At 39.8% G+C, this 25,330-nt stretch overlaps 1 protein-coding gene across 1 annotated transcript in view; it reads left to right on the forward strand.

Annotated features, from left to right (window-relative positions):
* Window positions 1–5,199: 5,199 nt before the first annotated feature.
* Window positions 5,200–25,330, forward strand: part of LOC145040632 (uncharacterized) — a 46,935-nt gene continuing 26,804 nt past the window's right edge. The window contains exon 1 of the mRNA XM_078988541.1: window positions 5,200–5,380. Within this exon, the coding sequence (XP_078844667.1) occupies window positions 5,200–5,380 (181 nt within the window). The remainder of the gene's footprint in view (window positions 5,381–25,330) is intronic.

Here is a 25,330-nt window from a genome sequence, read left to right on the forward strand (position 1 = left end):
GCATTTTAGCTAGGAAATTCTATTCCTGTGTAACCGTTCATCTATTGTAAAATATGTACTCTAAGTAAACCTCACTCAATGCTCATTTAGATTTATCAATTATGTTCATCAAAGAGTCTGAAAACCCAAAGAATCCTGGTTTGAGTCCATATTGAGCTAGGATTTCCTTATTGGGCCTAATGAACCAATAAGCACACAAATCAACTTTATTGGACTTAGAAGCCCTAATTGGATCCTAATTGGACTCAATTCAAAAATATAAAACAATTTGGACCATTTGGGTCTATAATGATTCATTCTAACCCTAATGGGCCTTATTGGCCCATAACTAATCCAATTAACCTTAGTGAGCCATAAGCCCATTCTTTTATTCTATTTGGGCGGTGAATGCTTCCACGGGCCCAATGGGCCGAAATATTTTATGTTTCGGATCCAAAGATCCAAAGTAAAGTTAATGGGCCCAAACTACTCCACCTTTTCTTCTTGGCCCAAAATCTCGCCCCATGTATAATAAAAAGAGAAAAGAAGTGAAATGGGGGGTTGACTTTTGAGGTGTCACCTCCATTTTATTCAACATGTATCCATGCAAGGACCCCCATACATCCATGTTAGTCACCCCACTACCTCTCTTCCCTCTCTTCTTCTACTCTCGGCCGAGAGCCACAACACTCACACACAAAGTCCTTCAAACATCTTCCTTAATCACTCTAAAGCATTCTTCTCCTTCTCCATCCAAAATTTCGAAATTTTGCTTGTGTTTAAAGAGGATTTTCACAAGAATATCATCATTTCATGGTAATTTTGTACATATCCAAGATTATATAACTCTTTTCTCATGTTATATCACTTCTCCTAAACATTTTTGGTGATCAAACTCTTAGAAAACCCCCATAAGCTCGAGATCTACATCAAAGGTGTGCTAAGACCAAAAATCTCTTCCATTTCTTCTTTAAAAACTGAAACATCAAGCAAAGGTGAGTTCATACACCCTTTGTTTTTTGGTTTTCATATGATTTTTGGGGGATAATGCAAGTAAAATGTGTAGATATATGTGTTATATGCATGTTTTGTGGGAATTCTTAGTTTATTTGGTAAAAATGTGTTAGATCTTAGCAAATCTCAAAATTTTAAGTATTATTAGCAAATATATATGAACTATGACATTATATAGATCAGATTATCGAGCCAAAAGTGATTACATGTTTAAGCTAAATAAAAGATCTCAATAAAAACCTTGTTAAAGGTCAAAATTGTTAAGAAAACAAAAGATAGGGGCAAAAAGTGACATTCTTGTTTTTATAAGGGCCAAACAGATCCAACATGTATAAAAAGGTATTTTTATGTTAAACATACTTTAAAAAGGGCCAAAAATGCAAATTTAAGCTTAATGGGCCAAAACTTTTGGGCCTCACGGTTTTGGTCCCAATTTACGAAAGAAAAATGAAGTTTTGGGGTTAAAAATGTTATTTAGCCAAAGTTTGAGTCATAAATGTAAATAAACCAAATTTAGGGGTGAAAATAACATTTATTTTCAAATTGGAGCAAAAATGTAAAATTTTCCAAAATTGGGCCGAAAGTTTAAATTTTTACAAACAAGGGGCTGAAAATGCACTTTTCTGCAAAACAGGGTTCTAAATGTGAAAATATGACTTTTTGGGCTAAAATAGTAAATTTTTAGACATTTAAGACAAAATTGCAAATTGTTATAAATTATGGACTAAAGTGTCATTTTTACAAAACTTTGGGCCTTAATTAAATATTGGAGGATTATTGGCCAAAAATGTCATTTTTACAAAAAGAGGATTTTTATCATCAATCTATTAAACCTCGAGCTAAAACAAACAACAGAATAAAATAAATGAACGGAATATGTCGATAACTATTTACTGGGCCTAATGTTCACGTTACTTGGCCATTGGGCCCTAAGGGCCCAATTAAGTATATATTGAGCCTAATGTTTTCCATGACGTGTTTATTGGGTCTTGCGACCCACTTACATGTTAATTGGGGCCTAAGTTATGGATTACATGTTTATTGGGATTTTGTGGCCCATTTTCATGCCTATTAGGCCTAAATTATCCTCTTACATGTTATTGGGCCATTGTGATCTAATTACATGCTAATAGGGCTTGGAATGGAAATTTCACATGTTAGTAGGCCGTAACTATACCTTTGCGTAATCATTAAACTTTCTATACTTATATATGTACCTTTCGAATACAAAAACATACCACATATACATAAACATTAAACATAGTACAAAAGGGGTTGAGAATATAGTGAGACATGTCGGTTGGCACCTCTGAGTGTACAATCATAGCTTGTAGTTATAACTAGAGTTTCCTAGTAGGAAAGTAGGAGTTTGTGTATAGGTCTATACAGGGTGACCCTCATGCCTTAGTTGTTCACTACAACTAGACTAGGTCAGTCTAGGGCGACAAAATCCTTAGCAAGACCGACATTTGGAAAAATATCAAGACAGGCGATATTGTCATTGTCATGCATGGTTATAATGGCTCATATTGGGATTCAATACCAAAAATTTAACCTTTCGAAGATAAACTCTTCGATTATGTCAATGCAAAAATGACTTATTTAACGATACAAGAATCTAGATGTTGCTATAAAACAGAAAATATCGGATTTTCTACGAAAAGTATACATATACATTTCTCATTTATTCACAATATAATGAATCTAAACTACACTCGTACAAATTATAACTATGAAATTCACACATGTATTTATACTTGATTTTCACATCATTTTCAGACATTTTACAGAAAATATCGGATTTTCTGAGTTTTTATGAAAGATACAAAGACTTTTACTTGACATACTTATGAACTCACCAACATTATATATGTTGACCGTTTTCAAAATAACTTTGTACTCTTAGGTAATCATTAAGCTAGAAGATTTGCAAGTGTGTATGGTTTTGTTTTATGTAACAGCACTTATCATACTTTTAACAATTTGAACTTATGTATTTTAACAATGTACTTGATGTGAATAATGCTGGTTGTATTATGTAATGATGGTGATGAATGTGTTATGTTTCATGTATATTCGTTGTGACGATTATTCAATTGGTAGTCACACGAGCCCCCGGAAATTTCTGCCGTCTGGTGTGGGGGTGTGACAGTTGGTATCAGAGCAATGTTTATAGTGAACTAGCATATCTAACCATAAATATGCCACAATAAACACAATGGGACTAAATAACTCTAAACAAAATAAAAATTTCATGCTTATGTGTTCATAGTAGGATAATATCCTAACAATATTTAATAAAAGCTTCTAGAGGAATTGAACACTATGATTAAACATGGGCGGTTATGTAGTCATATTAGGGATAAATATAGCCTGATCAACTATCTTCATTCAGAATATAACCAACATGTGTTTGGGAGTAGTCATAGTGGGAAATAAATCCAAAAGCCTACCCCACTCTCCAATAACACTAGGGAATCCAAACACAAATAATTAAAAATACTAAGAGAAATCAAAACATGACTTGTTCCCCCCTTCCCCACATGCAGTCACCATGGATGATGATCAGCAAGGGGTACACTTCTACCAAGCGCTAGTGGCTGAAGGGGTGCTTGAGGAGGATCTTGAAGGGGAACAAGGGGGAGCCCATGACGTTGGACCCAACTAGTACACTAATACCGACTATGAGTTTGAGGGGACTGACGAAGACATGGAGCAAGATATGGACGTGAGTGAGGCCCCTGACGAACCACCTACCGATGAGGCACACCAGAACCACCCTGCTCCATCAGCGGATCCCGTTAGTGAGGATCGTTCTCTGGAAGCATAGGTCGCCACACTTTGGCAGCAGCTGTTTGCTATGGAGGCACGAGCCGTACAAGCTGAGCAACAAAGGGAAAAGATCATCGGAGAAACGAACGAGATGGATCAGTTGTTGGCACAACATTTTCGGATATGATTTCGCTACTATCTTTAGAAACTTCTCTGTAGGATCAAGATTAGTAGCATATCTTATTAGTATTAGGATTCTCTTAGGCGTACTATGCTATGTGCTATCGACTCTATATTTAAGTGATTACACTACTCATAGGCTCGTCATGTTGCCGGATTTTATATTTCAATGTACTGTATGCCTTTTGGCAAATTTCCCTGACAAAAAGATGCGTCAAAGACCCAACCATGGAAACAACGCAACACCAACCTCGCCCGAAATAAACTTGGTTGCATTCCAGGCAGCAGTGTCCACTGCGGTCACTACAACACTTGCATAGATTCACAATGGAAACAACGGAGAAGGCAACGGATAGGGAACTGGAAGTAAAAATCAAGGAACAAATCATGGAGCCACACGAACATGCACCTACAAGGATTTCACCAATGCCAAACCTTAGACCTTTAATGGGACAGGAGGCGCCATAGCCCTGAAGAGATGGATTGAGAGAGTAGAGTCTGTTTTCGAAATCTGTGGATGTCAGGATGAGTGTAAGGTCAAGTTCACAGCCTGCACGTTCATTGACCAAGCACTCTCCTGATGGAATGGCCACGTAGAGGCCATGACACTCCCGGTGGCGAACGTGATGCATTGGGAAGAGCTGAAGGAGATGATCTTAGCATAATATTGTCATTGAGGTCAGATACAAAAGATGGAACAAGAGTTGTGGAACCTCACAGTTCAAAACTCCAATATCGACCCGTACATATCCCGGTTTAGTGAGCTATCTCTTCTGTGTCCCAGAATGATCACCTCAGAAGAGAAAAACATTGAAAGGTTTATTTAGGGACTGACTCCACATATCCAAGGGAATGTCATTACGGAAAACCCTAAGACGTTTGATAGCGCCAAGAGACTGGCCAAGAAACTGTACGATCACGGCAATAAGAAGGGTGCCAAAATAGTGGAAGCGGAAGTTAAGAAGGAATAAGAAAACAAGAAGGGGAAAAAACAAGTGAAAGGTGAAGCAAAACTCGGAATCGTCTACGAGGCAATAAACGGTGTCTATCCATGCTACAACACAAGCTACTACCGCACCAAATGCTCCAGCCTCATCCACACCAAATGCTTCCAAGCAGTACTCGGGAAATCTCCCCAAGTGTAACAAATGCAACTTCTACCATCACGGGGAGTGCAGAGAGATGAGTTGCACAAGGTACAATCGGAAAGGCCATACAACGAAGTATTGTAGGACCCAACTTCAACAGAACCAGATGACAAACAAAAACAACAACAAAACCAATACTAGAGCTAGCTATACCTGTTACAGATGTGGGAAAACTGGGCATATTAGGCGAAACTGCCCCAATGCAAACAATCAAGGGACAGGAGCAGCAGGGAAAGTACTGACAATGGGTCAGGGTGAAGCAGTGCAGGACCCAACCGTTGTCACCGGTACGTTCCTACTTAACGACTCGTATGCATGCATCTTATTTGATAGCGGAGTGGAGCGAAGTTTTGTGAGTAATAAGTTCAAATAATTACTAAAACAACAGCCCCAAAAGCTTAATGAACGCTTCACGGCGGAAATGGCTAATGGGAAGACTGAATCAACTAAGGATATCTATGTAGGGTGTACACTAAATCTAAACAATCACACCTTCCAAATAAACTTAATGCCTGTAAATATTAGGAGTTTTGATGTGATCATCGGCATGGGTTGGTTAAGCCCCTATCATGCCGATATTATGTGTCACAAGAAGGTCGTTCGCCTTCATCTTCCTAATCACGAAACTCTAATAATCAACGGAGATAAACCCGACGCAAACCTTCACCTTATCTCGAGTATCAAGGCGGAAAAGTGTCTATAGAAGAAGAACTATGCATTCCTTGCTCACGTGGTGGATAAAACCAAAGAGGAAGTGAGCATTCATAACATCCCAGTGGCGTGTGATTTCCTGGATGTGTTTCCAAAAGATCATCCGGGAATACCCCCAGACCAAAAAATTGAATTCCAAATCGACCTAGTGCCTGGAGCCACTCCAATTACCAAATCACCCTATAGGTTGGATCCTGCAGAAATGCAAGAATTATTAAGCCAACTGAGCAAACTCCAGAATAAAGGGTTTATCAGACCCAACTTCTCGCCGTAGGGAGCTCCGGTTCTTTTCATTAAAAAGAAAGACAAATCCTTCAGGATGTGCATCGACTATAGGGAATTAAATAAGCTCACCATCAAAAACCGGTATCGACTTCCACGAATCGATGATCTATTTGACCAGCTTCAAGGAGCTAGTTACTTTTCAAAGATAGATCTGAGATCTGGTTATCATCAACTCAAAGTCCGAGATAAGGACATTCCCAAGACTACTTTCTGAACTCGTTATGGTCATTACGAATTCGTCGTGATGCCCTTCAATCTGACGAATGCCCCCGCTGCATTTATGGACCTCATGAATCGTGTCTACCACCCAATCCTTGATAAATTTGTAATCGTTTTCATCGATGATATCCTCGTGTACTCTCGAAGTGAAGAAGATCATAGCCAACACCTCCGACATATTTTAGAGACCCCGCGGGCCAAAAAGTTGTATGCAAAACTCTCCAAGTACGAATTCTAGCTTAATAGCATAAACTTTCTAGGCCATGTGGTCAGTCAGGAAGGAATACACGTGGGCCCCTCCAAGATGAAAGCAATCGAAATCTGGGCAGTTCCAAAAACGCCAACGGAAATTCGCTAATTCCTGGGTCTCGCAGGCTACTACCAAAGATTCATTCAGAACTTCTCCAAGATATCCAAATCCCTCACCACATTGACTCAGAAAGGCGTACCTTTCAACTGGACCGAGAAGCAAGAAATTGCCTTCCAATCTTTGAAGTAAGCCCTCTGTAGTGCTCCAGTTCTATCCTTACCGGAGGGAACCGAAGACTTCATAGTTTACTGTGATGCTTCGAATCAGGGATTAGGTTGTGTCCTTATGCAACGTGGGAAGGTAATTGCTTATGCATCCAGACAACTGAAAACACATGAAATAAATTACACCACGCATGATCTTCAACTGGGGGCGGTTGTCTTCGCCCTAATATTTTGGAGGCACTACCTCTATGGTACCAAGTGCACCATATTTACAAACCACAAGAGCCTCCGACACATTGTAAATCAAAAGGAACTAAACATGAGGCAATGGAGATGGGTTGAACTATTAAACGATTATGAGTGTGAAATCAAATACCACCTAGGCAAGGCTAACGTAGTAGCTGATGCCCTGAGCCAAAAGGAGTATTCAAGTCGTCGTGTGAAGACCCTGTTAATCACCATCCAATCTCATCTAGCCTCACAGATTAAGGAAGCCCAATTGAATGCATTAAAGCCAGAGAATGTCGTTAGTGTATCGCTACGAGGAATGGAGAAGGAACTCGAAGTCAAGGACAACGGAAACTACTAATTCATGAATAGAATTTGGGCTCCTAAAATTGGGGGATTTAGAGAGGTAGTCATGCATGAAGCCCACAGGATGTGATATTCTATTCATCTGGGGTCAGACAAAATGTATTTGGATATCAAGCAGCAATATTGGTGGCCTAATATGAAGGCAGAGATAGCCACTTTCGTGGGCAAGTGCCTTACTTGCGCCAAGGTGAAAATGGAATACCAAAAGCCCTCAGGACTACTGCAACAACGAGTGATACCCGAGTGGAAATAGGAAAGGATTACTATGGACTTCATGACCAAATTACCAAAGACAGGAGATGGATTGGAAGCTATCTGGGTAATCTTCGATAGATTAACAAAATCCGCTTATTTCCTGTCAATAAAAGAATCCTACAGGATGGAAAAGCTGACCCATATCTACCTCAAGGAAGTTGTGACTATGGACTTCATGACCAAATTACCAAAGACAGGAGACGGATTGGAAGCTATCTAGGTAATCTTCGATAGATTAACAAAATCCGCTTATTTCCTGTCAATAAAAGAATCCTACAAGATGGAAAAGTTGACCCATATCTACCTCAAGGAAGTTGTGAGACTCCATGGAGTGCTGGTATCTATTATCTCGGATCGAGATAGCATATTTACTTCAAGATTCTGGCAATCTCTTCTAAAGGCAATCGGAACACAGCTAGATATGAGCACCGCCTACCACCCACAGACGAATGGTCAGAGTAAGTGTACCATCAAGACACTCGAGGATATGCTCCGAGCTTGCGTGATTGACTTCAAAAAGTCATGGGATGCCCACTTGCCTTTGATCGAATTCTCTTATAACAACGGTAAACATACGAGCATCAAGGTTGCTCCCTTCAAGGCTTTCTACGGTCGTAAATGTAGATCGCCCCTATGATGAGCCGAGGTGGGTGACACTCAACTAGCAAAAGGGAAATCGTCGACCAGTTCTCTTACAGGACCCAAAGACATTCATGAAACAACTGAGAAGATAGTCCAAATCAAAGCTCAACTTCAAGCATCGCGAGACCGACAAAAGAGCTATGTTGACAAACGGCGAAAGCCACTAGAATTTCAAGTCGGGGATCGCGTGCTATTAAAGGTCACTCCATGGAAGGGAATGATTCGATTTGGGAAAAGAGGAAAATTAAACCCACGGTACATTGGACCGTTCGAGATTCTTGGCAGGATTGGTCCAGTGGCGTACAAGTTGCAGCTACCCGCCAACCTCAGCAACGTACACCCAATGTTCCACGTCTCGAATCTGAAAAAGTGTCTATCAAATGAAACCCTTGTCGTCCCTTTAGAAGAGATTGAGATAAATGAAAACCTCCTGTTCTTCGAAGAACTAGTCGAGATTATGGATAGGGAGGTAAAGCGTACAAAGCAAAGTCGCGTCCCGATTGTGAAGGTTCGATGGAGCGCAAAACACGGACTGGAATTCACGTGGGAACGTGAAGACCAGATGAAGAAAAAGTACCCTCACTTATTCTTTCCTTCACGATCATAGTTTTCAAAAGAATTTCGGGACAAAATTCCCTCTAACGGGGAGATGATGTCACAACTAGCATTTTAGCTAGGAAATTCTATTAATGTGTAACCGTTCATCTATTGTAAAACATGTACTCTAAGTAAATCTCACTCAATGCGCATTTAGATTCATCAATTATGTTCATCAAAGAGTCTGAAAACCCTAAGAATCCCGGTTTGAGTCCATATTGGACTAGGATTTCCTTATTGGGCCTAATGGACCAATAAGCACCCAAATCAACTGTATTGGACTTAGAAGCCCTAATTGGATCCTAATTGAACCCGATTCATAAATCTAAAACATTTGGGACCATTTAGGTCTATAATGACTCATTCTAACCCTAATGGGCCTTATTGGGCCATAACTAATCTAATTAACCTTAGTGATCCATAAGCCCATTCTTTTATTCTATTTGGGCCGTGAATGCATCCAAGGGCCCAATGGGCTAAAAAAATTATGTTTAGGATCCAAAGATCCTAACTAAAGTTAATGGGCCCAAACTACTCCACCCTTTCTTCTTGGCCCATGTATAAAAAAAAAGTGAAATGGGGGGGGGGGGGGGTTGTCTTTGGAGGTGCCACCTCCATTTTGTTCAACATGTATCCATCCAAGGCCCCCATACATCCATGCTAGTCACCTCACTACCTCTCTCTGCTGTCTTCTTCTACTCTCGGCCGAGAGCCATAACACACATACACAAACTCCTTCAAACATATTAATTAATCACTCTCAAGCATTCTTCTCCTTCTCCCTCCAAAATCTCTAAATTTTGCTTGTGTTTCAAGAGGATTTTCATAAGAATATCATCATTTCTTGGTAAGTTTGAACATATCCAAGATTATATAACTCTTTTCTCATGTTAGATCACTTCTCTTAACCATTTTTGGTGATCATACTCTTAGAAAATCCCGTAAGCTCGAGATCTACATCAAAGGTGTGCTAAGACCAAAAATCTATTCCACTTATTCTTTAAAAACCAAAACATCAAGCAAAGGTGAGTTCATACCCCCTTTGTTTTTTGTTTTCATATGATTTTTGGGGGAGAATGCAAGTAAATTGTTTATATATATGTGCTATATGCATGTTTTGTGTGAATTCTTAGGGGTGAAAATAACATTTATTTTCAAATTGGACCAAAAATGTAAAATTTTCCAAAATTGGGCCGAATGTGTAAATTTTTACAAACAAGGGGCTGAAAATGCACTTTTCTGCAAAACAGGGTCCTAAATGTGAAAATATAACTTTTTGGGCTAAAACCGTAAATTTTTAGACATTTGGGACAAAATTGCAAATTGTTATAAATTATGGACTAAAGTGTCATTTTTACAAAACTTTGGCCCTTAGTTAAAATTTTGAGGATTATTGGCAAAAAAACGTCGTTTTTACAAAAAGAGGATTTTTATCATCAATCTATTAAATCTTGAGCTAAAATAAACAAACGGAATACGTCGATAACTATTTATTGGGCCTAATGTTCACGTTACTTGGCCATTGGGCCCTAAGGGCCTAATTAAGTGTATATTGAGCCTAATGTTTTCCATGACGTGTTTATTGGGTCTTGCGACCCACTTACATATTAACTTGGGCCTAAGTTATGGATTACATGTTTATTGGGCTTTTGCGGCCCATTTACATGCCTATTAGGCCTAAATTACCCTCTTATATGTTATTGGGCCTTTGTGGTCTAATTACATGCTAATAGGGCTTGCAATGGAAATTTCACATGTTAGTAGGCCGTAATATACCTTTGCGTAATCATTAAACTTCGTATACTTATATATGTTCCTTTCGAATACAAAAACATACCACATATACATAAATATTAAACATAGTACAAAAGGGGTTGAAAATCTAGTGAGACATGTCGGTTGGCACCTCTGAGTGTACAATCGTAGCCTGTAGTTATAACCAGAGTTTCATGGTAGGAAAGCGGGAGTTTGTTTATATATCTATATAGGGTGACCCCCTACACCTTAACTCTTCGCTACAGCTAGATTAGGCCAGTTTAGGGCGACAAAATCCTTAGCAAGACCGGCATTTGGAAAAATACCAAGATGGGCAACCTAGTCATTATCATGCATGGTTATAATGGCTCATATAGGGATTCAATACCAAAAATTTAACCTTTCGAAGATAAACTCCTCGATTATATCAATGTAAAAACGACTTATTTAACAATACAAGAATCTAGACGTTGTTATAAAACAGAAAATATAGGATTTTATGAGAAAATTATCCATATACATTTATCGTTTATTCACAATACAATGAATCTAAACTACACTCGTACAAGTTATAACTACGAAATTCACACATGCATTTATACTTGATTTTCACATCATTTTCAGACATTTTACAGAAAATATCGGATTTTCTGGGTTTTTATGAAAGATACAAACACTTTTACTCAACATACTTATGAAATCACCAATATTATATATGTTGACCATTTTCAAATAACTTGTATTCTCATGTAATCGTGTGTATGGTTTTGTTTTATGTAACAGGACCTATCTTACTTTTAACAATTTGAACTTATGTATTTTAACAACGCACTTGATGTGAACAATGCTGGTTATATTATGTAATGTTGGTGACAAATTTGTTACCTTTCATGTATATTCATTGTGATGATTACTCAATTCTTAGTCACATGAGCCCCCGGACGTTTCCGCCATCTCGTTCGGGGGTGTCACAAGATAGATCTAGCTAGTTTTGGATGTTATGATCTTTTGGACAATGTAGTGCATAAAGTTTAGATCTTGAAAGTTTCTGACCTTGTTATGGATAAAGTTGGAAACTTTTTCCATCTAAACATCATTTTGATTCAGATCTAAAGGTTGAAGAGTTGGACTTGATGGGTTAAGTTGAAGATGCACTTTTGGTCCCAATTGATGCTTAAAGGCTAGATCTTGGTAGCTTGGACCATTCTAATGGATAAAGTTGGAAAATTTATCCATTATGGAGCTTTTAGGATCCATAAAAATGTAGTCTTGATCCTTCTATACCTTCCATGAGAGTATCATGATGTCTTAATGGATTAATAAGTTAAGGTTTTAGCTTTTGGACCTTTTCTAGACGTGGAAACTCATAAAGTTGGAAACTTTATGACTTAGAATAATGTTGTGGGACTAGATCTAAGTGTTGGATGAAAGGATTTAAGAGATTAAGCACTTAATGGAAAAGTACCATTTGGCCGGGTACGCGGGATGTACCTTCGATTATGCTGTGCGTACTCGTATGGGGTCCCGATTCCGGTTGGTAAGTATGCCATGCGTACGAGTTGACTATGTTGGGTGTACTCAGCCTGAAGTTTGATTTGTTAACTTTGACTTCTATGGACCATTAACTTTTGACCAAGTTTGACCTTGGGCCAAACTTGAGGGTTTTAGCCTAATAACTAAGATTTTATCTGGTCCTGGTATTGATAGCTCAGAAAGCTTGTAGGACAGCAGCTAAGGATTTCTTCCTAGAAGCTTCTGCATTCGATGTGAGTTTTCCTCACTATACTAACAGGGTCCAAGGCAATAATGCCAACACTTGGATTGTTATCTCGATTATCTGATGATTGAGTATTGTAGTGATATGTTAGATCGGTATCCTGGTCGATAGGATGTTGATATGCTTAGGGATTGATAAGATCTGCCTGTTATATGTTATGGCTATATCTTCTCCAGTAGCTTGTGTTGATGTAGTATGGTTGGGTTGAGACTGTACTGCTTTGTATTGCCATTCAACAAACTCGGTAATGTTTATATCAGTACATTATATGTATGCCTATCTATTATATGTTGACAAGGCTTGTGTGTGTGTGTGGATAGGTTGAGGCGGGGCTGCTTCGTGTTGAGGCCAACATATCCAGGGCGGCCCGGATAGACTAAAGGCCTATCGGAGCGTACCAGTCAGGCCGAAGGCCCTTAGAACGATCCAGATAGGCTGAAGGCCCAGCGAGGCGGACCAGACATACTGAAGGTTCTGAGATTGGCCCAAATTGGATGAAGGCCCAGTATGGTGGTCCAGATAGGCTAAAGGCTCTGAGAGTGGTCCAGATAAGCTGAAGGCTCAGTGAGGTGATCCAGTAATGCTGAATACTCTATATGCATGCTATTATTTGTATATGTGTTACTACTTGTGTGTTGGTACTTTGGGTAAACTCACTAAGCTTTGTGCTTACGGTTTTAATTTATTATTTCAGGTGCTTCAGATGTTTTGTCAAGGCGAAGCGTGACCGTACACATCCTCGCGTTTTGAACTTATGGTTTTCTGGGAAACTCTAGTAATGTGAATGTTTTGAAAACTATGTGTTAATGATTCCGGATTTAAATAAATGTTTTGGTAACAAAGATTTTGTAAACACTTCTATAGAAAAACGATTATTTTGGAAAGTTCAAATTTTACTGAAATTTTATGGATGTTACAAGTTATTATTAGAGCCTTGGTTTGAGTGAATTGAAGGAACACTCGTGTGAATCCAGTCTCAAACTAAGGAAAAAGGGTTTTCAAAACAAATTTTTTAATGGTTTTCAAATAATCAAAGAGGATGTGATGTGTACGATCAGCCGAAGCCAGTAAGTAGACCGTAAATTACCATACAGTTATTTGAGCTTATGTTATGTTATGATATGTTAGAAGATCACTCTAACAATAGGCTAGAGATCTTCAGGAATTGCATGGTAGAATTGCCTGATTATGTGATGCCATAATTCCAATAAAGTTTTCTTGTTGGATGATTTGTGACTCTTTCGCGTGTGAACTGGCTATTAAGTGGATACTCTAAGTCACATGTCGCATGGTTTAAAGGATCTTAGGCTGAGAGGATTGGTCCTGCTGCGTAACTCTCTTCTGAGTCCAAGCATTGTGGGATAGAATCTTTTAGCCTAGGATCGTTTAAACTGTGAGATATGTGATTGTATTCATGCGATTGTCATCGGGCACCAATGAAGAGTCGTATGGTAACCGTGGTATAGATGAGTCGTATAGGGTCAGCTGGCCAGTAGCGTTATTGGATGAGGTAGTGGTAGTTTCCCTGGTTGAGCACAGTTCATAGCGGGTCGGCATAAGGAAGGATTAGCCACTTTCGAGAGAGTGAGGGCAGCGCGAAGATGCATGCAAGTGTTGGAAGTTTAAGATTGAGGATTTCATTGGAGGATATGTCCTATTTTCTTGCATCTTAGTGCTAGTCATCTTCTCTACTCTAATGTTGCTTGCTTTGTGATTTGTAGGACCCATGTTGATGGGAGCTAACCATCAAATGAATACATTAAAATTACATGCTATGAGGGTTAAATAATCTTAGGATATAGGACTTGGACCTATTACGCAGCTCTCGTCTTAGTCAAACCGTTGTAGGGTGGGTGCTTTAGTCGAAGGATTATTTAAGCCTGGTTGCATGTAATTGTATTCGTGAAGTGGTTAGCTGGCATCGATAAGGGTTCTTCAGTAGATGATGGCAGAGGTGGTGTGGTGAGTCCTAAGGTAGCCTAGGGAGTATTTAGTGTGGTTGTTTCACTGTTGACCAGGTTTCAGGAGTATTTTATGACTAGGTCTTGGAGGACCCGAGATGATCCTTGAAGAAAGGTTGGATAGGTATGAAAGGTAGTATTGGGCCTGTACTACTGGAAGCACAGGATCTATACTCGAATCAAGGAAAATCTCGAGGATTCAAAGGGTTGGTCAGGAAAGATAACATGGTTGGAAACCATGATTCGTGAAATTGTTTCTGTTCATGCCAATCTTTTGCTTGTGGCCGCTCCGACATGAGGATGCTCGTGGTATTTGGTGTGAGCCCAGTGGTGGTATTAATTTTGGTTGTTTTGTGCATACCTAGGGAGTTTTGGTTTTAGGCTTTGGGGGCTTTTCTAGAGGTCGGGATACGAGTCGCGTGACTCAGGAAGGGAGCGATGATTATTATCGGCTTGAGTTTGCAGCTGGAAGTTGGATGGTTGATTGATGGATTGGAATTTTGTTATCTATGGCAAGGATTATACCCTTTTAGTTTTCTGAATTTGAAGGAGTGAGCAAGCTTGTGACCCCAGGATCAGGTTGTATCTCCAGCTCGGGGTCAGATGATCGTAGTAGTTAGCGGCAGTATTTCAGTGTTGGTGAGCGCAGGTGGATTGATGAGACATAAGTATCTTGTGAGGCAAGTAAGAGCACCTAATCTCAAGAGACGGGAAAGTTTGGCATCGGATTTTCATTGGGAGTGCAAGCAGGGAAGGGAATCCTGTTGATTAGTTCATGTCACCTGGGATCAAAGGGGAGTCTTCCGGCGTACTCTCAGGCTGGTCAGGGTAACTAAGGAGGCGGAGGTTAGGATTTCTTCGGATGCTTTGAGGGTGTGTCATCCCCTGTATTCTTCAGGGTGGTATCGGGAATTATATTATGTTTTAATTTTGCTGTATTGGGTAAGTTATATCTCGGGATGACTTTCTGCTATTTTTTTGGGTTATTAGGGGTGCTTGTATGCGATTCTGCATGCCAGAAGTCTTCAGTTGAAATTCATGTTTCTCTTGGGTTCGAAGTTATCTGTAGCGGGAGGATCATTTTGTATACGTTATTCATTCTATGGTCAGGAATGATCATACCTGGTTGAGCAGGTTTGAGTTGTGAGTTGATCTCGAACCATTATGTGGTTGTTAGAACCCTAAATGGGGAAGAATTGGGAATCCTCAGGTTAAGTGTCAGGCATTAAAGGTTTTGCCAGTAGCTGTTTAGACTGCTATTTTCAGATTTGTTAGCTAGATATTGATCGGTGAACCTCTCCAGAAGCGAGTATGTTCAGCTCCAGGTCGGTTTATGATTCCCTGGTTTAGGTGTCAAGATGTCCTCGACTATTGGTCGTTGAGTTCATCTTTCAGCGGAAATTCCTCGAAGGATTCAAGAGGCGACAGTTAAGAACAAGGAATGCATCACCCACCCTCCAGCACAGTGTGCTTATGTTTCCCTTGGTACCTAGGTATGTTCACCCTTAGTGTTTCAGTGGAATTTCTTATTCATATCAGACTCGGGTTTGAAAACCTTAGAGATCATCTTGGAATTCTTCTCGGGCAACTTTTGTGTGGGTAGGATCCGTGCAGTCTCGATCAAGTATGGGATATTGTTTCAATCAGTGATGTGAATGTCACCTATTATTGATGGAGGTGGTGTGTTGCTTTATCTTGGGGAATCTTTCCTTTTGTATGAAGTTTGGGTTTACCGAAGAATATGTATGGTTCTGTTGGGTTATAGCCTACGAATTGGGTCAAGAGTTTGACCATTATCCTATCCTTGGGGTGGGTGCGACCATGGGTTCGTAAGCTTTTACTTGGGTAGCAGCTTGTTCTTTAAGTGAATCGTACATGGTAGGATTGCAGCATAGTGGTGCACGTTCAATGTTTAGTTGGATGGTGATTAGGTCCCCTCAATGCAGAGAAAAGAGGAGAGTATCATTAGGACCCATAAGGTAGGGTAAGCAATGTAATACCGATAAGGTCAGTTTGAGATCAGGAGCATTCCAGTCATGGATTGTGGGCCTAATGGTCAGGATTATTCATTTAATTTATTTTTTATACTCTTGGTAGTGACACGTTGATGGGCATCAGAGAACCTAAAAATCAGTTGGTTTGGATAGGGAGCGGTCAAGGGCCGTTGGGAGTGCCAGTCGGGTATTAGAGTGAATCTGTGGAATGTTTGCTCTGTATTTTTGTTTGTTCGCAAGTTATTTTTAGGGATTGGATAAAATGCGGAAGTTCTTTATTTGATCATCTCCTTTCATGGGTTCGGAGGTTGGTAATGGCTTGGCAGGGAGTCAAAGGTCATACTAAGGTTTTGGTGTATCATATGGATTCAGATTAGGAGAGGTTCACTATCGACCTATTTGAGGATCTTTTCTGCATGATTTGTGGTCTCTTCAGTCAGAAACTTGGGGTGTATTCATGGATGGCCATTTCAGGATGGCTTATTATGGAAACTTGTATATAGAATCGTAAGTGTATCCGTGTGAGACATGCATTCTGGAGGTCAGTGAGGTAAGTGGGGGAATCTTTTGGTTTGTGGTGCGAGTCGCAAGTTTCAGGCGAAAGGTATGATGTCATCGATGGTTGCTGGGTTAGAATGTCCTGGTCTTTTTAGGTTCTGGGAATCGGGTTAGATCTTTCTCCTGATTGCCTATGGTGACACATTGTATTTGGATGGGTTGAGGTAGTCCTGCTCTATGAGTAGGCCAAGGTGCCCGGTTTGGGCCGACTGTAAGTCGTAGGCACGGAGGCTCAGGGGGCGGTAGTGTTCAAAGGGTAGGCCAATAAACTGTGAGAATTTCAACCCGATGCTTGATTGGGTTCGACATATTGGTATTCCAACCCGAGGCTGATCGGACCAGTCATGGGTATTTGTGGTTATGGGCTAGTAGTGATGTGTATATTGGTTCGGGAGTTAAAGGAAGCATTGTCGGTCGGCACAATAAGGTTCATCTCCCAGTTGTCTCCCATTATTCATCATATCCTAGGAATTTTTTCCATCATAATTATCTTTCTCTGGAAGGATTATTGAATCCCATTTGTCCAGTAAAGAGTTATCGGCAGCAGATTATGATTTGTGGTTCTGTTTTCTGGTAGGAACCTTAGGTTTCCCGGGTTGAGTAGTTTGTTTAAGGAATAAATGGAAGGGAATTAGTGATGGTTAGTATGCGTGGTCTATCGAGGAGTCACACCAAATTCAAGTTTCCGGATTGCAGATTTTCAGGTGAAGTATGGTTGATTGGCTACCTGGGATTATGGATTTATTATCTTCGGGTTGGAATTTTCTATGGAGTTAGTCTCCTTATAAGGTCGTCATACTTCATGGTTGTGGATGTGCCCATCAGGATGTCGGGTTGCCAGGGATGGTAAGGAATGATTTCGAGGACGAAATCGGGTCTAAGTGGAGGAGAGTTGTAACGATCTGTTCTGAATCAATTCCTAATTAGAGGCTGTGGCCCAAAGGATGGTCATCATAAGGATTAGGGCCTTTTAAAAGGTAATATTTTGGCCCATTTGGATGTGGGTATTGTAGATATGTGACCCAATAGTTCGGTTTGCACTTTGGAGTCAAAGGGTAAAATGGGAATGTAGTGTTTCAGACTTCTTTTATGTATTATGGATTTTAGTTCGATATGTTTTACGTTAAAAGTAATTAGATAGGATTTCAGAACTCCTAAATACCTTTCTGTGGATATAAAGAACATCGAAAATGGAGTTAGAACGAAGAAGTTTTGATCATTCGAAGTTTAGGTGGTTTTGGACCAAGTTGAGTACGCTGGGCGTGCAAAAAGGTGTACGTTGGGCGTACTAATAGAATCATGAGTACACTGGGCATACTCAATCAGTGCCCAAACTCTATTTTTGTGGTTTAATCCCTATTTAAGATCCTAACTCCCCAAAACCCACTCCATTCTCAACCTCCACCCTTCCAACACCCGTTTCATGAAACCCTAACATTAGATGAGCCTCGTGAGATAAAATAAGGTGATTTTGAGTGCTTTTGAGTATGCATGGTTCACCTTGGAGAAGAAGGAACTTAATGTAGAATTGTTGGTTGCATTGAAGCTTGTAGATCTGGACTTTGTTCACCTTGATGTATCTTCTAGAGGTTTAAAGTTTGAATCTTGATGATGCATTTGTTAGATCTAGCTAGTTTTGGTTGTTATGAGATTTTGATCATTTTAGTGCATAAAGTTTAGATCTTGAAAGTTTGTGACCTTGTTATGGATAAATTTGGAAACTTTACCCATCTAAATATCATTGTAATTTGGTTCTAAATGTTGGAGACTTAGAGTTGATGGATTAATTTGAAAAAGATGCACTTTTGGTCACGTTAGATGCTTAAAGGCTAGATCTTGGTGGTTTGGACCATTCTAATGGATAAAGTTGGAAATTTTATCCATTATGGAGCTTTTAGGATCCATAAAAATGTAATCTTGATCCTTCTATACCTTCCATAAGAGTATATAATGGATTAATAAGTTAATGTTGTAGCTTTTGGACCTATTCTTGACATGGAAAGTCATAAAGTGGAAACTTTATGAATTAGAATGATGTTGTGGGACTATATCTAAGTGTTGGATGAAAGGACTTAATAGATTAAGCACTTAATGGAAAAGTGTCATTTGGCCGGGTACGCGGGGCGTACCTTCGAGTACGCTGTGCGTACTCGTATGGGGTCCTGATTCTGATTGGTAAGTATGCCATGCGTACGAGCTGAGTGCGCCGTGAAGTTTGATTTTTGTTGACTTTGACTTTCGTTGACCATTGACTTTTGACCAAGTTTGACCTTGGGCCAAACTTGAGGGTTTTGGCCTATTAAATAAGATTTTATCTTGTCTTGGTATTGATAGATAGGAAAGTCGGCGGGGCAGCAGGTAAGGATTTCTTCCCAAGAGCTTCTGCATTCGTGGTGAGTTTTCCTCAATGTACTAACAGGGTCGAAGGCACCAATGTCGGCCCCTGGATTGTTATCCCGATTAACTTATGATTGAGTATTGCAGTGATCTGTTAGATCGGTATCCTGGTAGATAGGATATTGATATGCTTAGGGATCATTTAGATCTGCCTGTTATATGTTTTGGCTATATCTTCTCCAGTAGCTTGTGTTGATGTGGTATGGTTGGGTTGAGACGGCGCTGCTTTGTGCTGTCAGTCAACAAACTCGGTAATGTTTATATCAGTACATTATATGTATGCCTATCTGCTATATGTCGACATGGATTGTGTGTGTGTGGTTGGGTTGAGGCGGGCCTGCTTTGTGCTGAAGGCCAATATACCCAGGGTGGCCCGCATACAATGAAGGCCTATTGGGGTGTACCAATCAGGCCGAAGGCCTGGAGAACGATCCAAACAAGCTAAAGGCCCTATGAGGCGGACTAGACATGCTGAAGGTTCTGAGATCGACCCAAATAGGCTGAACTCCCGGTGAGGCCGTCCAGGCAAGCTGAAGTCTCTTAGATTGGTCCAGATAGGCTGAAGTCCCGATGAGGTGGTCCAGTCATGCTGAAGACTCTATATGCATGCTATTATTTGTATATGTGTTACTACTTGTGTGGTGGTACTTTGGGTAAACTCACTAAGCTTTGTGCTTACGGTTTCAGTTTATTATTTCTAATGCTGCAGATGTTTTGGAAAGGCGAAGGCATGATCGTACACATCCTCGCGTTTTGAACTTATGGTTTTCTGGGAAACTCTGATAATGTGAATGTTTTGAAAACTATATGTAAATGATTCCGATTTTAAATAAATGTTTTGGAAAAAAAACGGTTTTTGTAGAAAAAGGATTGTTTTGGAAAGCTCAAATTTTACTGAAAATTTATGGATGTTAGAAATATAGCCCTTAGGGCACTCCACTAGACGATAACCAACCTACTGGTACTCTAACCAACATACCACTACTGTTATATCCTACCACACCAATATATATATATATATATATATATATATATATATATATATATATATATATAATAGATCACTACAAGATAGCAACATCCCTTACACAAGGATACATAACCAACTCTACAAGGAATGCATAACCATATGTACCCAGAGGTGAGATAGACACCCGGGCAGATGATCCTACTCTCCAGCCACAACAAAGCAAGGAATAGGTTAGAAAGCCTATATAAAGAGTCCTCAGTCTATCCTACATGGTTACATACAGCCACTAGGGCACCCTTCTAATAAATGATAACCAAAAATACTGGACCGGCATTGGTGCCTTAGACTCATGGGTACAGTGAGGAAGACTCATCTTAATCGAAGAACCCGAAAACAATGCGACGTGCTCCCTTTTTGCAATGCTTGCTCCTACGAGCCCTCTAACACCAAAACATAGAAGAGTCTTAATCAACGGCCCAAATCCTTCAAGTTTGACCCAAAGTCAAACTCATCAAAAAGTCAACGCTCAACAGTCAATAAAAGTCAACAGTCAATAGCCCCGACAATGTGACCATCTATGGCTCACGTCATGTGCCACTACAGGGCAAAATAATCGAGACTAATGATTATCATGGCGTGAAATGCATATACTCACATCGTGAGATCATTTAGAATGCCATATTTGATGGCTTTTGGCCATATGAACATCCCTATGTGCACATGCAAACCCTAATGCTTGGATCTAGGTTTCTCTAATTAAACATGCATTGAATCCAAGACTTCTAATGGCTAATAGATTATAAGAACAATACAAAATTAGAGTTAGAAGCTTACCTTGAAATACTTGTTTGATCTTCTTGTTCTTGGAGCATTAGAGTCACAATTGTCACTCCTCTAATGGCTTACAAACACCAACTAGCAAGAGGATGATTTGAGAGAGAGGAGAGGGAATAGAAATCGGCTAGGGTTTCTTTGCTTTAGCAGAGGTTACGATTTCCCTTGCCCTAGGGGTCTATTTATACTTGTAAGGCTCCTAGGGTTTCACCCTTAAACCCTAGTTGGATAATCTTTTTCAAAACAATCCAAATCCTTTCCATGAGAATGCCTTGGACGATTTGTGGCTTATCCCAAGCCCTTGAAATCGTCCAACCCTATCCAAGAATGATTTACAGCCCAAAGTGTAACTATCAAACAATTGACAGTTTATACCCTCTTATCTAATTAATCTCTTTAAGTCACCAAATTAATTCTAATTAATTTTATGACTTGTATTAATGAAATAACAATATTATTATTCCTTATATTATTCTCATAATATTTTAATAATACTTATTCTCTCATAATAAATTATCCTGTCAAGTTGCTATGGTGTAGGCAACCCAAAAGGACCATGCACAATCATGTCAAATACTTGCCTAATATAGTTGTAGCCTTAGACACTATTCCAACAATCTTCCACTTGGATAAGTCTAGTAACTATATGCACAAGTACAATTCTATTTGCAATCGTAGCTCTCAAAGACGCTGTCAAACTCTGATCTAATCAATCTTGTCCTTTAGATAAGGGATCGTACAGTCCTCTGTTAAATATCATGCTGACAATTCTATGGAATAATTTGTCTAACATTTGGTTTCTCGATCTCCGATTTATTCAACATAGAACTTAATCGAACACATCAATTCAGTTCTGACCGGGCCCGGCACATAAGTCAAATCAAATCATCGAGCGGCCGAGATATCGCTTTTACCCTCTGGGGATAAAAGTAACAGATAAACTTCGACTTATATGCATTTACTTATTCATTAATCAACTATACACAACAATGCGTTTTATAACACTGAGTTACTGATGCGTTTTCGCATTATCAATGTACAACCAATTAACAAATAACAAACCATATATCTAGGTTTTAAGACTATATGATATTATCGTCTTGCGATCACCCTTTTATATCATATTCCATAAGGTGATTCCAGCAAGCGCGGGTTTGTTCCAATGCTCAAAACTAGTTCATAAGCACTCATGAACGTTGCAGCAACCCTTTGCTATGTCTAATACCATTTAGACAATCTACACACCAATTCATGAAAATCTTTATTCATATCTACTTCCAACATATGAACGATTGTGGACAATTTGAATAATTCGATTATTCTTAATAAACTCAATTATTCTGGATGTCAAAACATGCAAAATGAAACAATTGTTAAACAATTAACATAAGACAGTAACATTACTCATAAATAATACTCTTTTATTTAATCATCAAATGTTAATTACATTTATCTATTACACGTTTCTACTACTATGTAATCTATACTAATATCATCCTTCAGCCCAATACTCCTAGCATGCTGTAAGTGCTTAACCCTACTCAGTCCCTTCGTAAGCGGATCTGCTGGGTTATCCTCTGATGATATCCTCTTCACTACGAGTTGTCCTTCTTCTACACGATGTCTAATAAAGTAATATTTTCTGTCGATGTGTCGAGATCTACCATGATCCCTTGGTTCCTTGGTCAAGGCAACCGCTCCTTCATTATCACAGAAAATCTCCATGGGCTCCTTTATGGCGGGTACAACTCCAAGATCACCGATGAAGTTCTTCAACCATATTGCCTCCTTCGACGCTTCGCTCACTGCAATGTACTCTGATTCGCACGTTGAATCAGCTACGGTTTCCTGCTTGAAACTTTTCCAAGTCACTGCTCCTCCATTCAGGGTAAAGACCCAGCCCGACTGCGAATGGTATTTGTCCCTGTCGGTCTAAAAGCTGGCGTCACTATACCCTCGCACCTTCAAGTCATCACTCCCTCCGAGGACTAAGAACCATTCCTTCATCCTCCAAAGGTACTTAAGGATATTCTTCACCGCAATCCAATGTGCTCTGCCAGGATTCCCTTGATATTTGCTAACCATGCTCAAAGCAAAGGCTACATCAGGGCGAGTACAAGTCATAGCATACATGATTGAGTCAACTGGGGAAACGTATGGTACTCGGCTCATTTCTGCAGTCTTCAGAAAAACAAACAGTCTGCGAAGGCTAATGTCTGCGCGTGGTCTGCGCGGCACAGACAGAAGAGGCTTCGCAGATCTGCAGACAAAAAACAAACACTGCCTTAGTCATCTTTCCAAGTAAATAAGACTCGCATGTGTCATCTTCCTTAAGGTCGAATGACTCCAACACTCCATCCTTTTGGAGTTGGGCTATGCGCTTCTTGTTGACATGTCCAAGACGAAAATGCCACAAGGATGCTCTATCCATACTATTGGAAGAATCCATGCATAAAACATCATTTCCTAAGTTATCTACAATCATAATGGTTTCATAAATTCCATTACATGGTATAGCTTCAAAATAAAAGACACTATTTAGATAAGCTAAAATAGAACCATTCTCATTAAAAGAAAATCTAAAACCTTGTCTATACAAACCATGAAATGAAATGATGTTTCTAGCTATTTCTGGCGAATAGCAACAATTGTTCAAATCTAAAGATAAACCATTCCTAAGCACTAAAGAATACACTCCAATCTTGGTCACAGGCGACAATCTTCTGTTCCCCATGATTAGATTTATTCTTCCATGCTCCACGTCTCTATTTGTTCTTAGTCCTACGAAAGATGGCTTGATCTTTCCTTCCTTGATGGCTTGCAGGTACTCTGGGCAGCTTCTCTTCCAATTTCCTATCTTGTGGCAGTGGTAGCACTCTGCCTCCTTTGGGTTAGGGCAGGGTTTAGCAGGATCAACTTTGGTCCCACTAGAAGAGGCACCATCTTGGGACTTAACCTTGCGATGGTTCTTAGATGAATCCTTCCTCTTATTTCCCCTTCCTTGTCCAATAGCCAAGACAGGAGCAGCGGGTGGATTGGGAGTTGGTGCAACAGACTTGTCCTTGAAGTTGCCCTCAGCGACTCTCAAGAGACCTTGTAGCTTGCTTAGGGTGACCTCTTCTTTGTTCATGTGGTAGGTCATCCTAAATTGATTGTAGCTTGGAGGTAAAAAGTGAAGCACCATGTCGATCGCCAAGTCTTCCCCAAAGTCAACATTCAACTTGCGAAGATGGTCGACATACCTTTGCATTTTTTGCAGGTGCACGGTAAGAGACTCTCCATGACCCATCTTAGCGGAAATCATGTTAGTGAAAATCTCATAACGCTCTTGTCTCGCATTTTGGTAGTATCTCTCCAACAAGTCTTGGTGCATCTCGTACGGGTACATGTCCTCATAGGACTTTTAGAATTCGGAGTTTATAGTGGCAATCATGATGCAATGTACCTTCGTTGCATTACGCTCGTGAGTTTCAAAAGCGGTCATTTCAGTCGGAGTAGCGATTTCAGGGTTGATTTTCTCGAGCTTCTCATCGAGGACATACTCTTTGTCCTCATAGCGAGCAATAGTGCGAATGTATCTTATCCATTCGCTAAAGTTCGTCCCATCGAAAGTGACCTTTTGACAAAGGCTCATCAATGTGAATGAACTAGCAACAGTGTTGTTTGCGTTCGACATCTACAAATAGAAAGGACAAAGATAGATTAGAATATGAATCCCTAATTATCACCCAATAAGTAAAATTAGGGCTAGGATCCAACAACAATATTTACATATTAGAAAAGGGATGCCGTAATCTAACATGCAAACAATTTGAAGGTAAGTGAATGACGATTCACTAATTCTCCACCATGAAAACCTAACTTTAAGTTCTAAATGTATTTGAGAATTCCTAGGTTTAGATGAGATTCATTGAAACTTCTCAATGGCATGTTTAAATCTCGATATGTCCCTCTTGTTTGTGACTGGGATACCGAGGATCACAAAGCGGGTGTGAATTACCATGCAAATTCACATGGTGCCTTCATTGTAACGATCACCTATTCGATGTGCCGGTAAACCACACACGCTCCATCGAACTACGATAAACAATGAATCACCCTTTGCCACCTTCGCTTAGAACCAATTAGTATGCCGTTAAACCACACACGCTCCACTAACTTCTTAGCAAGGGTGTAAAGTGCAATTTCATGGGATTGCATCAATTCACTTTTCC

Source organism: Lactuca saligna, chromosome 4, assembly GCF_052625555.1.
Source record: "Lactuca saligna cultivar CGN05327 chromosome 4, ASM5262555v1, whole genome shotgun sequence".
In the NCBI taxonomy this organism is placed as follows: Eukaryota; Viridiplantae; Streptophyta; class Magnoliopsida; order Asterales; family Asteraceae; genus Lactuca; species Lactuca saligna.